Raw genomic sequence first — 12,380 nt, forward strand, 5'->3', positions numbered from 1 at the left:
AGAGAAAATGTGTTCTTCCTTTATCTCTTGGGCTTCTCGACCTTCAGCCGTTACCCCTACGATCCCCCATCGGCCAGCAAGGGAGGCGTAGGCTTGCTTCCTATGCCCAGTCAATGCTAGCCTTCCTAATCCCTTCCCAAATCATAACGCCTGGTAATGCTGTTGCTTGTTTTGGTAACAAGTTCTCGAAATTACACATGCTATGCCACCACAGTCTGCCGATTAAATCATGGTTGTTTATGTCCTTTCAACCTTTCCACAAGAAGAAAAAAAAGGGGTATCTCCATACTTCATCTCCGGCCGTCAAGCTAGTAGGCAGACCTCCTCAGAGTGCCTCAACTCAGTCGGTCGACCATTCCTCAACCTCCAGCCTTTTAGCCGCGGGCTCGCTGTCCCCGTCGCTATCCTCGACATCGTACTTTTCCTGCCACAGCTTGCGCAGCACCTGATACAGGAATAAGTACTGCGACTCAGCCTGCACCATACTACGGCGCTGCTCACGGAGGGCGTCGACGGTCGCAAAGATCAGGTCATCACCCTCGCCGGCGCCGTCGTAATTGTCGAGTGCGCCCTCGTCGAGCTCACGCATCAGATGCTCCAGCGTGATGAATGTGCCTGTTCGTCCTACGCCGGCACTGCAGTGAATGATGCGCGGGTTCTCCGAGGTCGTGTTGTACTCGCGCGACAGGCGCATGAGGGTGAAGAAGCTGGACAGGTCGTCGACGGCTGGGACGCCAAAGTCGGGCCACTTGGTGTAGAGCAGGTGCCAGACTATGCGGTCTTCCTCCTCGTCGTCAACACGTAGCAGGAGCTTGCGCACCTCAATGGCGCCATTCTCAAGGGAGAGGAGAGAGTCAAAGGTCAGCGTGGCGCTCCAGCCGTCGCCCCAGCCGTCCGTCTCATTGATGACCCAGGGTTCGTGCTCTTCGTCCATGGGCAGGTAAGGGTAGCATTTCACTTGGTTGTTCTCGTAGAAGCTGGTGAGCTGTACGATGACGACGGGATCTGTGAGCTGCTCGGCAATCATGCGCCAGACGAAGTCTAAGGAGTTCTCTGTCGGACCCTGCATCGCGATGTACCGCAAGGGAGGAAGGTCCTCGTTCGAGGGAGAAGAGAGGGATATGGTCGAGGCGTTGACATAGTCGAGCTCCTCTGCGGGCACGCGCAGCTTTATGCGGTTGTGGTTCCAGGGCTTGATGTTAAAGTAACGATCTTGCACGCCTCTTCGCATGTCGATCTGCTTGTAAGAGCCCCATTTTGTCGTCTCATCAGCATCGGGAGCCATGCCGGCAGCCAGACGGTTGCGTTCTTGCCATACGAGCTCCTGGAACTTGTTTTCTAGATCTGCAGGGATCCCAGAAGTTAGTTCCCGACCCGCGCCTCCCAGTCTACGACGAGACGGAGGTTTCGTACCTGGTACGGAAAGGTTCAAGAAGGCCGGTATCCTCGGCTTCGGCCTGAAGCTTTCGTGGCTGCTCTTCCCGGACGAGGCCGAGTCGTCCTTGCTACCAGCGCCGGCGCCACCACTACTGCCATCCTTATCTTTTTGTCTCGGGGACGAGGTGATGCCGTCGTGGGAAACGATCGCGGGGGGCGGCGACTGCGGCAGGGAGGCTGGGGGAGGGGATCGCAAGCGCTTGCCTGAACTGCGCAGGTGTAGGCCGCGGAAAGCGGACTTGCGCAGGCCGGGTTTGGTCGGGGTCGGACATCGGCCGCCAGTGACGGTGACGGTTGTGGAAGGGTATATTTGTTGAGGCGGCTGTTGTTCGTCGATACCGTTTCGGGAGGGAGAGGTCTTGACGTCTGTGGTGGAGATCGTCGGGATCTTTGGCTTTCTGCGGAACTTGGGGAGGTGGTCCATCTTGAATCTAGCTACCGTAGTACGAGACGTGGTGAAGGAGCGTAGGGTGGAGCGGGGTGGACGAGTCGGATGCAGCGGTGGGAAAGCGACGAGACGCAAGGCGACGAGAAGGGAGCAAGTTTGCACAGCAGTGAGGCTGACGAACGTGAAGTGGTGTTTTGCAGCAACGGCTGGCGCTGGGGCGTGGCGTGAAGGGTTCGGGTTGGTTATGTATTGTGGCCGTGACCTGAGCCTGTGAGGTATGCAGGAATGTCGTCAGGGTTTTTTTTCGGGCAGGCAGGGCGCGCGGGCGAAGGGCGGCAGACGGCGGGCACCCTGCAGGAAGCTCTTTCTTTTTTTGGAATTCGGTGCGGCCCAGCAGGACGGGGAGCTGCAGCAAAGTAACAAGCAACAAGCAAGCGGTCGAGGTTAAGCGCGGGTTGGGGTAAGACGACGGTCGGAGTATTAACGGGAATCCCGTACTTTTTGTTGGCTGGCTGGTGTCTAAAATGGGATGGGCGTGTGTGTGCGCGCGTGTGTATGTACGGATACGTGTGTGCAAGGTGTGTTTGTACACGTGTGTGAGAGAGTAAGAGTCAGAGAGAGAGACAGAGAGACGGGTGCGAGGGTGAGAGGGGTGGCTGAAGGATGAAGTTGTTGTGAGGAAGAGGAGTCGGGCGTGCGTTGGGCCTCGTCGTTATAATTAACCAGCAGTATGGAGCTGAAGAGGAAGAAGAAGAAGAAGGAGTGTACTAGTAGTTTGTAGTAATAATAAAGTGCTAGGAGGTAGCAGCAGTAGCGGTGGCAGTGGTATTAAGGTAAGGAGAGAACGGAACGGAGCGAAACTAAGAGATGAAAAGTGTCGTTCCTGGCGATCTAAAGTGGTCGCATGGATGGACCTCTGAGGGGGAGTGGGAAAGTTCGTGCGTCACGAGTCCGAGTTTGGTTGTGTCACTCGGGAGGCACGTGCCGAAGGATGCCCGTCAGGAGATGCCAGATGGGCAGAAATGCAGGGTAGCGTCTTTTCCTCTGCCAACAGGTGTACGGGGTAGTGGTACGGGTAGGTTTCTTTTTGCAAAGAGTTGAGGGACGAGAGACGAGAGATGAGAAAGAAGAGATACAGAGCACCGGATAGAAGAAGAGAACCCGTTACCCGAGGAGGGCTCGGAAGAGGAAATTGCCACGATGAGAAGAAGGTAGAAATTTGATTGTAATAATAAAAAAAGGCGGGTATCCGTTCGGATTACCAAACGAAGATGCTCTCTCTCTCTCTCTCTCTCTCTCTCTCTCTTTACGGAGTAGTCTTCCCCTTGTCCGTTCCCCGGGAACTGGGAGCGAGCCTAGTCCAAGTGTCCCACCCCACGGCGGAACGTGAATAAGCAACAACCTGGAAGCGGCAGACGGCTAAGGCTAAGGTAGCAGCTAAGCAGAGTGGCAGAGCATCTGGGGCAGAGGATAGAGAGACGATGGGGAGAGGTGTCAAGATGAGGCTTACCATACACAGACTCACAAACGCACATTCCTTGGCAGAAAGAATAGGAGGTCTGGACAAGAAAAAGAAAAAATACCTTAACCATCTCAGTCCACTCACCCGTTGCAACGCTCTGTTTCCGCGCCGAGGGAAGGCAACGGACGGGGGATGGCAACGATTGGGCGAGAAGAGTCGAACCCGAATCACTACTTCGTATGCAGCAAGGTAAGGTACCATGGATCGAAGGTCGAACCGGCGATGCAAAGTCCATCTCTGGCCCTTTTCCCGAATAAAAACAGCCCCCCTCCAGGGCCCAGGGGGGATCCCATCGTAACAGGGGGTGGCAGCAGAGCAGGGAATAGAAGACATCTGGATCGAACATTGGAACGTTTGCCCATGTTCTGCAATCTCGGGCAGTCACCAGTGCACGGCTTCTTGGTCCGCCGAATCCTCGGGAGGCCGATCCAATCACCACACTCCATACCAATGGATTCTGGAAGGCGGGGTGGGACCCCCCTGGGCCCTGGTCCTGCTTCTTTTTGCCTCGCTAGCCTCCCCTCCCGCCCCTGCCCTGCCGCCGCGTCCCGAGGAACTGGAAGCACCGCTGCACCGCTATCTGCGTACCTGCCTGCCCTGCACCGCTGTTGAGGCTGCTGCCACCATGCCACCGTGCCACCTTCCCAGGAACCCAACCCGGTTCTTGCCTTTGATTCAAGGTTTCTGTCAGGTTCGAACCGCGCTTCGAAACGGAAAGGGGGCACACGATGGGGGGGTTGTTTTGAACGGTTACGATGTCGGCAATTCCGTCTAGCCACGTTTACTTACGCCGTCTTTTTTGTCACCGTCGCCGTATTTTCACACAGTTGGGGAACACGCCATCAACCTGAACGAAAGCTTCAACGCAACAGAGAAATCAAGCTTCCGAGCCCAATGACGACGAACGGCCGCCGCCCAAATACCTACCTAAGCAGGCTAAAGGTAAACTCTACCTTTCTTGCAGAACCCAGTGTACTCCGTAAGAGGCGCGCTTATTCGAGTATTGGGGGGCACCATTCCTCGGATCGTCCCATTCGTCCGGCCTGTGCCCGACGACGACGTTCTTGTTTTTCTAGAGTTTGAGACTCTGTCGATCACTTGGGAGCGCTATCGAATCAGCCGCCCGTACCTTACAGATAGATAGATGCCTTACACGTACTTTGACCACGCGTTGCCCAATCCCCAGGCTCGAGGAGCGCGAAGAGATAGGTAGAGAATGCCCCCTTCCACCACCGACTAACGCAAGTTCGTTGAAGAAAGTCAACAATACTTTTGGTGTGACCAAGAAACCGTTACTTGCCACCTTGCTTGCTGCAGGTGCTACTGCAACTACACTACGAACTGCTGGCTAGCCAAGTCGCCCCTCTCGGCCGTTAGGCATGTCGAGAGTCAGGCACGTCGCATTTCCCTCTAGGCTCTAGCGTTCCTGGCGTAGCGCTACGGATAATAGATCGTAATGGCCCGCCTCAGCTGACGACTAACCTACATACATCCGGCCCCCCCGCTCCCGTCTCTTCCCGCCGTGCGTATGCGGATTTGTGTTGGTTCGGGGGTTTACCGACTTCGTGTTCAGCTGGAGCCTGTTGGGGGGGGGGAGAGAGAGTCATGTCGTCGTTGCATCCGGGTCGTTGGCCCGTAGGAAAGGAGGTAATAGGTACTAAGTTTAGATGCGTGAGTTGCTTTGCTCTTGTACCCCAAAAAGCACGCGATTTGCAACCCCCAAATGAATGTTTGTTGGTTTTGCGACTTCTTAGACAGATTGGATATCGCTCCGGTCTTAGCAGCTTGTGAGCCAACACCCCATGAAATTGATAAAATCATGGCAGACGACACAAAATACAGACAGATACCTACGCCATGTCACTCTGTGGTTTGGTAACTTGTTCGAGTCATAGCATGGAATGAACCAAGACCTTCTGGAAGAAGCCCCTTCGGTTGGAACTTCTCTGTGGCATTGAAAGACAACCTGCCACTTCCAAGCCGGCAGTGCCAAGCCCGGCTATTGAGGTAGCACACACACACACACACACACACACACACACACAGCCATCATCTCAGCTTTTCGGCAAGTCTCTTGCGCTCCGGAGTGTATCCGACATGGAGTGTATCCGATAGAAGAAGCCCACCTCCCCCATCTTTGACAGGTAACGCGCGTCAAAGGGCAAAAAGGGTCAACGCCCTACTTGAACTGTGTTGGTGTGACATAAACGCGGAATCCCGGATAAGCCAAGGCTTATGTACCTGCCACCGGCCAAAGCATCTGACAAGCAAGATCCGAAAGTTCGCTCTCTTTCCGAACCGAACAACGTAGACAGACATCTTCCGGTACAACAGGAAACCTCGAAGGCGGTCACCCCTTTTCCTTCTTCCATGGTCTAAAACCAACCTGCCATGCAATAGACCAAACTTCAGATGATTCATCACTTCAAACCGGTAGATCCCCGGGTACGATAAGCGCGTGAGAGAACAGTTGCAATACTATGAGTTGAATTTCTTTCTTGCCAAGCTTTCTGGCGCGGTTTCCAGACGCCAAAGAGTGAGGGGCGGCCGGCCGTTTTCCCGAAGAGTTACTGGCTTTGGGAGATGATATCTTTCCGATATATCGACGAGATACTCCGTGGATGCCCCGAGTGTGGTCTCTGAGAAGAGCCTCTGAGCTTCCCCCCCCCCTTCCTATAGTTGTAATTACAAGGTTTTATATCCTTACAAGCCGCAAATACCCCCGATACCTAATAGTACAATTCGTCATGCCTCTATCTTTCGTGCTTAGATAGCCGAGTCTAGGCACGACAAGAATGCCTGACTAAAGACATGAAACATGCCACAAAAGTCGCCGAATTTAATCCTCTTTCGTCGTCCTACCTTTCCCAGAGAGCTTCTTTCAGACGGCCGAGTAGGCAGCCGTCACAAACCGCCCACACTCAACTCTCTGCTCCAGACTCACCTTCCTACCCTTACCATCCTTCCCCAGCCGAACAGTCTGCCGCGGTGTAAGCTGGAATCGATGCACCTCGCCCGCGCGACCGTTCAGCCCGTCGCCCACACCGCCGTCCAGGGCCCCAATGTACGCGGGCGCATTAAGGTTACTGCGCTTGCCCGTACCGAGCTGGTAGTGCTCGTTGCCGCCCCAGAAGAGCACGTCGGCGCCCCAGTTGGTGTCGTTGTGCGAGCTCCGCGTCGTTGCGCCGGTCCGTGTGACGTTGTCCATGGTCGCCGAGACGTGCGTCGCGCCGACGGAGACGTCGGCGAGGCGGATGGGCGCCATGCGGTTGGCGGTTTCGTCGAACTCGAAGAGCGAGGAGAGGGCTTTTACTTTGGCGGGGCCGGGGGTTACGTGTGTCCATTTGCCGGTGCCTAGGGATCCGTAGACGCCTTGGCCGCAGGCCCAGAAGTCTGCTGTTACGCGGGGCATGCGGCGGGCGGGGGCGATATCGCCGGTGATAGAGGAGGATGATGCTGCTGCTGCGAAGGGGTTCTCGTTGATGGCTTCGGTAGCGTCGACGGTGAAGAAAGTGTTATTGCCGCCGGCGGAGATTGACGTGATTTTGGGGACGAGGCCGGTGTTGGCGTAGAGTTTGGCGGTGGGGAGGAGGGAGGGAACGTCGACTCTCTGGTAGCCCTGGTCCGCGGGGAGGCCGAGCTGGCCATAGGTATTGTCGCCAAAGGTGAAGAGCTTGCCGTCCTTGTCGAGGGCGGCGGAGTGGAAATCGCCGGCGGCGATCTTGGCGATGGAGAAGCCCGAGAGGCCGGCGATCTCATGGGCCTGGTCAAAGGGGCCGGCCGGGCGGGAGGTCCAGCTCAGACCCGGGATGCCCATCTGGCCCTTGGAGGGGTACTCTGCCGTGCTGGAGGCGGCGGAGAAGACGCGGCCCTTTGAGGTGAGGAGAAGGCTATGCTGGAGACCGCTGCTGATGTCTGTGACTTTTTCGCCCCAGGCGAGGTTCTTGGGGGTCAGGTTTCTGGCCTTGACGGACTCGGATTCGGGCGAGCTCCAGAAGGGGATCCAGGAGGATGATGACGGTTGGGGCTGCTGTAGCTGTTTCCCCGGTGCCAGGCCGGTCTTTGATGCTGGAACTGAGTATACCGACCCGCTGGAGGTGAGTGCGATGATACGGTCGTTGGAGATGGAAATCTTGGAAATGTCTTTGCCCTTGAGCGTCTCAACGGGTGAAGGGTCGGTATTCGAGAAGCCTAAACCCCATTGCACGAGATCACCCTTCTCAGTGACGGCAGCGCCAAAGTCTTGGCACAGTTTGATGTCTCTCAGCAGCTGGCCGTCAAAATACTTGATCCGTCTCGGCAGCTTGACGAGAGTCTCTTTGGACTGCGGGTCGATGACTTTGCCGACGTTGCTTCCCCAGGCATAGACGCCCGGGTTCTCCCAACTCTGCTTGACCTGGAGATGCTGCGAGCTGATGAGGTCGCGGTTCTCCTCCTTTGACTGGGCCGCCTTCCTCGACTCCTCAAACTTGATCTCAGCCTTCTGGTACTTTGGCTTACGCGCGGCGTCGGGTGATTCCTTTTCAACCTTGGAGCCAAAGTATTGGCTCAGAGGTCCGTTGAAGTAGTCATCGGCGTAGTACAGGGCACCAGCAGTTCCTGCAGTCAGAAGTAGTGCCTTGGCCTTGCCTATACCCGAATTCCCACCGGGCCGGCGAGGTCCGGAGCTGGCATGGCGACGAGCCACGGCAGCGCATCTCTGGGCTGTAAGAGAAGCGCCGGCGTTGCGTGCAGCTGCCCTATAAGCCTTCATTTTCGGGCCTACGAGAGTTGATTGGACAGAGTGGTATGAGCAGGAGCAGATTGGGATTATGAGAGTATTAAGTAAAGGATTCCAGTGACATGAGAAAAGAGACCTTTGAGTGAGAGGAAGTGAGGTGAGTGTGAGGTGTAGTCGCTTACAGGTCGTGAGGTCATCAACGAAAACTAAAACTTCGATTCGCCCAGCACTAAATCTAGACTTTCCTGGACCCTTGCCGGCGCAGGGACCGTGCGCTCCCCCCGCTGCGGGTTGAACATGCGGGCCCCACTTTGTACCTCTGAGCTCCGACCGTTCGCAATTGGGGCCAATGATTTTCCGCCCAGTTTACGCCTGCCATTGGGGCCCGCCCCAGGGGGAGCTGAGCTGTCCCGTTTGGAGCGCGGTGGTGGGAACACAGTCCGGCATCATAACGGAGCCAGAGCTTCCCTCAATTGCCCAGCCCGGAAAGCCCCCTCCACGACTCCAGGCGAGCCCACGATGTACGACGATTCTTGGTACAGCTTTGTGCCAGAGGTGGCCAAGAAAGCTACTACAGCTGCCCAGGGCCCAGGCCATCGTCGCAAAGAGTCGCTGTTGCAGCAGTCGAATGTCAGCTCCCAGATCCCACCACCACCAACACTATGATCACAACCATCGCGACGGCATGCTGACAGTTGATGTTACCAAAAGGGTATACCTCAAGCCTCCAACGCACCAGAGGCTCTCGACGAAATCTTTGAAGAGATTGAAGACCGAAACACACCACCGGAAGCCGAGGTCCTGCGCCGCGCAAAGTCGTATTCCGACTTCTACCACGTCGTTCGGGCACAATTGGCCAAGGATGAGCAACATAAGAGGCGCAGGCGGAAGAAGGAAAAGACTTGGGACGCTCTAGATATTGCGACAGAGGTTGCCGAATCAAAGGCAGAACGTCGTCCGGTTCATCGGCAACATGAGGGGGAACTGCTCGAGGCTAGCCAGCAGGAATATTTGTGAGTAGGGCCAATTACGCAAAAGCTCGCCCTTGCTAACCACCGGAGCAGGTTGTACAAGGACCAACTGACGCTCACCGAACGGCACCTCGACATGCTCATCGACGACACGAACCAAGCGCTCAAGCTATTGACGACACTGTCCGAATCGTTCCAGTCCGTCGAGGCACAGACGAGCTCGTTCCAATCCCAATGCGAGGACCTTTTATCCGAACAGCATAGGCTCGAGAAACTCGCGGATGAAGTCGGCACCGATCTTCACTTTTACGCATACCTCGATAACGTCTCCAGGAGACTCAATGCTCCTGGCGCTGGACGTCTGGTCGATGACGAATCTTTCGGCGAGATCTTGAGGAACCTGGATTCTTGTATAGGCTTCATGTCGAAACACGTTAGTATATCTGCGACGGTGGGTATAACCGAATCGAGGTTAACAAACAATGCAGACGACGTATCGTGATGCTGAGTCGTACCTCGCGCGGTACGAGGCTTTGCTGACCAAGGCACTCCATCTTCTCGAGGTCGGCTTCACCAATAGACTGGAGAGCATTTCCTCCGAGATCGCGAGCCAGATTGCTGGGACCAAGTCCGAGGCCACCCGTCATGCTGTGGCATATGGGCGTTTTGAGGAGATGATTCTTGATTCTTACTCTCTGATCCCTAATATCCACAAAGTAATCAACAGCGTATATGACGAATACGGGCTCCCCATCACTGGCATTGCCAAGGACATCTACTCAAATACCACGAGCAACCTCTTCAGCTCTTACTTGGCCGTCCGAGATCGCGACTTGAAGCCTATCGTGCAGCACGACCAGGACGAGTTCAAAAAGGAGATCAAAGACCTTTCCGTCGAGACAGCTTCAAGAAACTACATCAAGCAGAGCTTCGAACGCGCTTTCAACGAGGCTAATCTGTTAACCAAAATCTTCGGTCTAGACCTCCAGTGGAGCTCCGATCCAGAATCTGCATACGGGGTCCTCAAGTCCAACCAGAGGTCGCTTGTCAACCCCGCAAACCTCGTCCAGTTGGCCGTCAATCTCAATGCCGCGCTGCAGACTGCGGATCTCGACACCATTTGTAGTGTGGTCGGCTGGCTGACTAACGAGTATCTAGTCCTCGACTATGACGAGGAAGAATCTCCCTTTGCGCGTCAATGTCGCGAACTCAGCGCTAGACTCTTGACCGAGCATCTCTGGGTCTTTACTGACAACGCGTTCGAGGCAGAAATTACAAAGACGATCGCCAAGGCTACGGTAAAGGACGAGGCTCTTACCATCGGTCCAGTGGTCGGCGGCGTATCTTCTTCGAACGCCTTCCCCCCAGTAAAACAGGCACTTAAGCTTTTGGCTAAGTATGACCAGGCTATGCCCAAGGAACGAAGTGTAAGTCATCAACGTCTGGAATCAGCTGTTCGCAATAGAACTAACATCCCGCAGCAAAAGAACAGTCAAGTCATCTTCAAGATCGTCCGGGAAACAATCCAGATCCTGCAACGCGCCGAGGCGCGCATCAAATCCATCAAAGCAGGCACGGACGCGGATCTGTTCATGGTAAAGAACCTCCTCATCATCAAAAACGAGCTCGTCTCTCTCGAAATCGGAGACATCCGAGGCGACACGGCCGCGATGCAGCACTTTGGTCACATCTGGGACAATCTCAGCCCCCAAAACTGGGTAGGCTTCGTCAGCAACATTATCGGCGGTTCTCTATGGTCCCGGGGGACAGGAGGAGCAGCGGCGGCGACCGTCACGGCCAAGACTCTGACGGTCGAGGATATGAGCGAGCAGCTGGACGAGCTGCTGCGGCAGTCTATTGTCGCTTTCACGCAGCGCTGGGGCGGGCTGACGAATGATGCAAGGGCCCGGAAGCCTGGTGTGAAGCCCATTGGCAAGGTTGAGAAGGAGCTTGATGAGGTGCTGTTGAGGGCTTTCAGTAACCAGCCTGAGGTGATTGCGAAGCTGAAGGAGGCGATTCAGATTAATGCGCAGGCGCAGGAGACGGCGCAAGAGGAAAAGAAGGGAATTAGACGGTACTGAGGGGTAGAGAACGCGTAATTCTCGAACATATATTATGGTCACAGGATGAGACTGAACCATATGACCACGATGCAATTCTATTTACATATCGATGGTATCCCCTTTGTAACAGATTACAATGTTGTTTCCACTAGCTCGAGAAGTCTCGAGTTACCTGTTCCCAGAAGCACACCCAATAACGCATAGTCCCGGATGGTACGGGCTGACTCTGGCTGTATTCTGGATTCCAGAACCCCTAAATGATTGGCATAAAGCGCCCGGAACAGCCTGGGGAACAAGCCCTGGGAAGGAAGTGAACGAGGCCCAGTGAGTTCCTAGTGGCAAAATGTGCAGTTCCCGTAGGATGATCGGCTGAGCGTCGATCCAGTCGATTGATGGGTTGGTTCCATCATGCGGTGTAACACAACCACTCCCCATCCCACACACACAGCCTTCGCATTGTGGTATGATGGAGCGCGGACGGCGGGCGAAGAGGCCTCAGCAGGCAGCACTATGAAACTCCGGCGTGTTGCTTGAGGTGTCTTTCGAGAGGACCCCTAGCCTGGAGCTCCCCTTGGGAAATCTGCCCTGCAACGCTATTTCTATACGAGTTCCCCAAGAGCTCGGGGAAAGACTTTATCCTGATAACGATACCAGTTTACAGAACCCAGGAAGCTTTTATCATGACACAAGTCGCACAGCACGTCACCAGCCGGTACCTCAAGAAGGCGAGCCTCCAACAGCTCCTTGAGAAGATCTTTCCGGGGCACACCAACTTTGAGATTGAGGTACTTCGCGTCGAATGGGAAAAAGCAAACATAACCCTGGTAGCTAAGACGTTTTGCTACAGATGAGAGATGATATATGGCATTTCAAAGCCCCGAAACAAGTTAATACCGTATGTTGTGCAAAGTCCAATAGACGTCGCATGACCTCGTTGTTCGACGCTGATGTGTGTAATAGGACGAGATAGAGTAAACACCACCAAGGCGATCTGAGAGCAAAGTACCAACCGATATATCGAGCTAACGAGATGTCTATAGCGCCGTGCGAGATGAGTGAAAGTGTTGATGGCGGGTGTCCAGCGGGTGGGCAGTGCAAGTGAGGTGACATGTCAGCAGTAAGACAGGTGGTCGATCGACCACCGAGGGTAGACAGCCTTGCGCCAATTTGGATGCAGAGAATAAATAAGCACCGCAAGAAACTGTACTTGCCAAGTTCCTCTCTCTTTTCCATTTACTCTTAGCTTTGCGTGCCATCCCGACGCCGTATCACACAACAT

The 12,380-nt window shown here is 55.0% G+C and overlaps 4 protein-coding genes across 4 annotated transcripts; 2 read left to right on the top strand and 2 right to left on the bottom strand.

Moving 5' to 3' along the window:
- Nucleotides 1–340: 340 nt before the first annotated feature.
- BDP55DRAFT_555403 (protein-tyrosine phosphatase) lies at nucleotides 341–1,861 on the bottom strand (the record flags this gene model as incomplete). Its single annotated transcript, XM_060569493.1, has 2 exons — nucleotides 341–1,344; nucleotides 1,414–1,861. 2 exons carry the CDS (start codon nucleotides 1,859–1,861, stop codon nucleotides 341–343), a joined length of 1,452 nt encoding a protein of 483 aa, XP_060427952.1.
- Nucleotides 1,862–6,228: 4,367 nt separating this feature from the next.
- Nucleotides 6,229–8,100, bottom strand: BDP55DRAFT_695064 (regulator of chromosome condensation 1/beta-lactamase-inhibitor protein II; the record flags this gene model as incomplete). The annotated part of the gene is made up of 2 exons (XM_060577426.1): nucleotides 6,229–7,830; nucleotides 7,876–8,100. The coding sequence occupies 2 exons, from the start codon at nucleotides 8,098–8,100 to the stop codon at nucleotides 6,229–6,231; spliced, it is 1,827 nt and encodes a 608-aa protein (XP_060427953.1).
- A 346-nt stretch (nucleotides 8,101–8,446) lies between these two features.
- Nucleotides 8,447–11,417, top strand: BDP55DRAFT_668609 (Sec34-like family protein). Its single transcript, XM_060575243.1, has 5 exons — nucleotides 8,447–8,697; nucleotides 8,779–9,080; nucleotides 9,132–9,471; nucleotides 9,527–10,465; nucleotides 10,520–11,417. Exons 1-5 carry the CDS (start codon nucleotides 8,587–8,589, stop codon nucleotides 11,117–11,119), a joined length of 2,292 nt encoding a protein of 763 aa, XP_060427954.1. The 5' UTR covers nucleotides 8,447–8,586; the 3' UTR covers nucleotides 11,120–11,417.
- Nucleotides 11,418–11,781: 364 nt separating this feature from the next.
- On the top strand, nucleotides 11,782–12,160 carry BDP55DRAFT_730099 (uncharacterized protein; the record flags this gene model as incomplete). The annotated part of the gene is made up of 4 exons (XM_060579651.1): nucleotides 11,782–11,886; nucleotides 11,949–11,996; nucleotides 12,062–12,072; nucleotides 12,142–12,160. The coding sequence occupies 4 exons, from the start codon at nucleotides 11,782–11,784 to the stop codon at nucleotides 12,158–12,160; spliced, it is 183 nt and encodes a 60-aa protein (XP_060427955.1).
- Nucleotides 12,161–12,380: the final 220 nt, after the last annotated feature.

This window comes from Colletotrichum godetiae, assembly GCF_030913485.1.
Source record: "Colletotrichum godetiae strain CBS 193.32 chromosome Unknown BDP55scaffold_28, whole genome shotgun sequence".
In the NCBI taxonomy this organism is placed as follows: domain Eukaryota; kingdom Fungi; phylum Ascomycota; class Sordariomycetes; order Glomerellales; family Glomerellaceae; genus Colletotrichum; species Colletotrichum godetiae.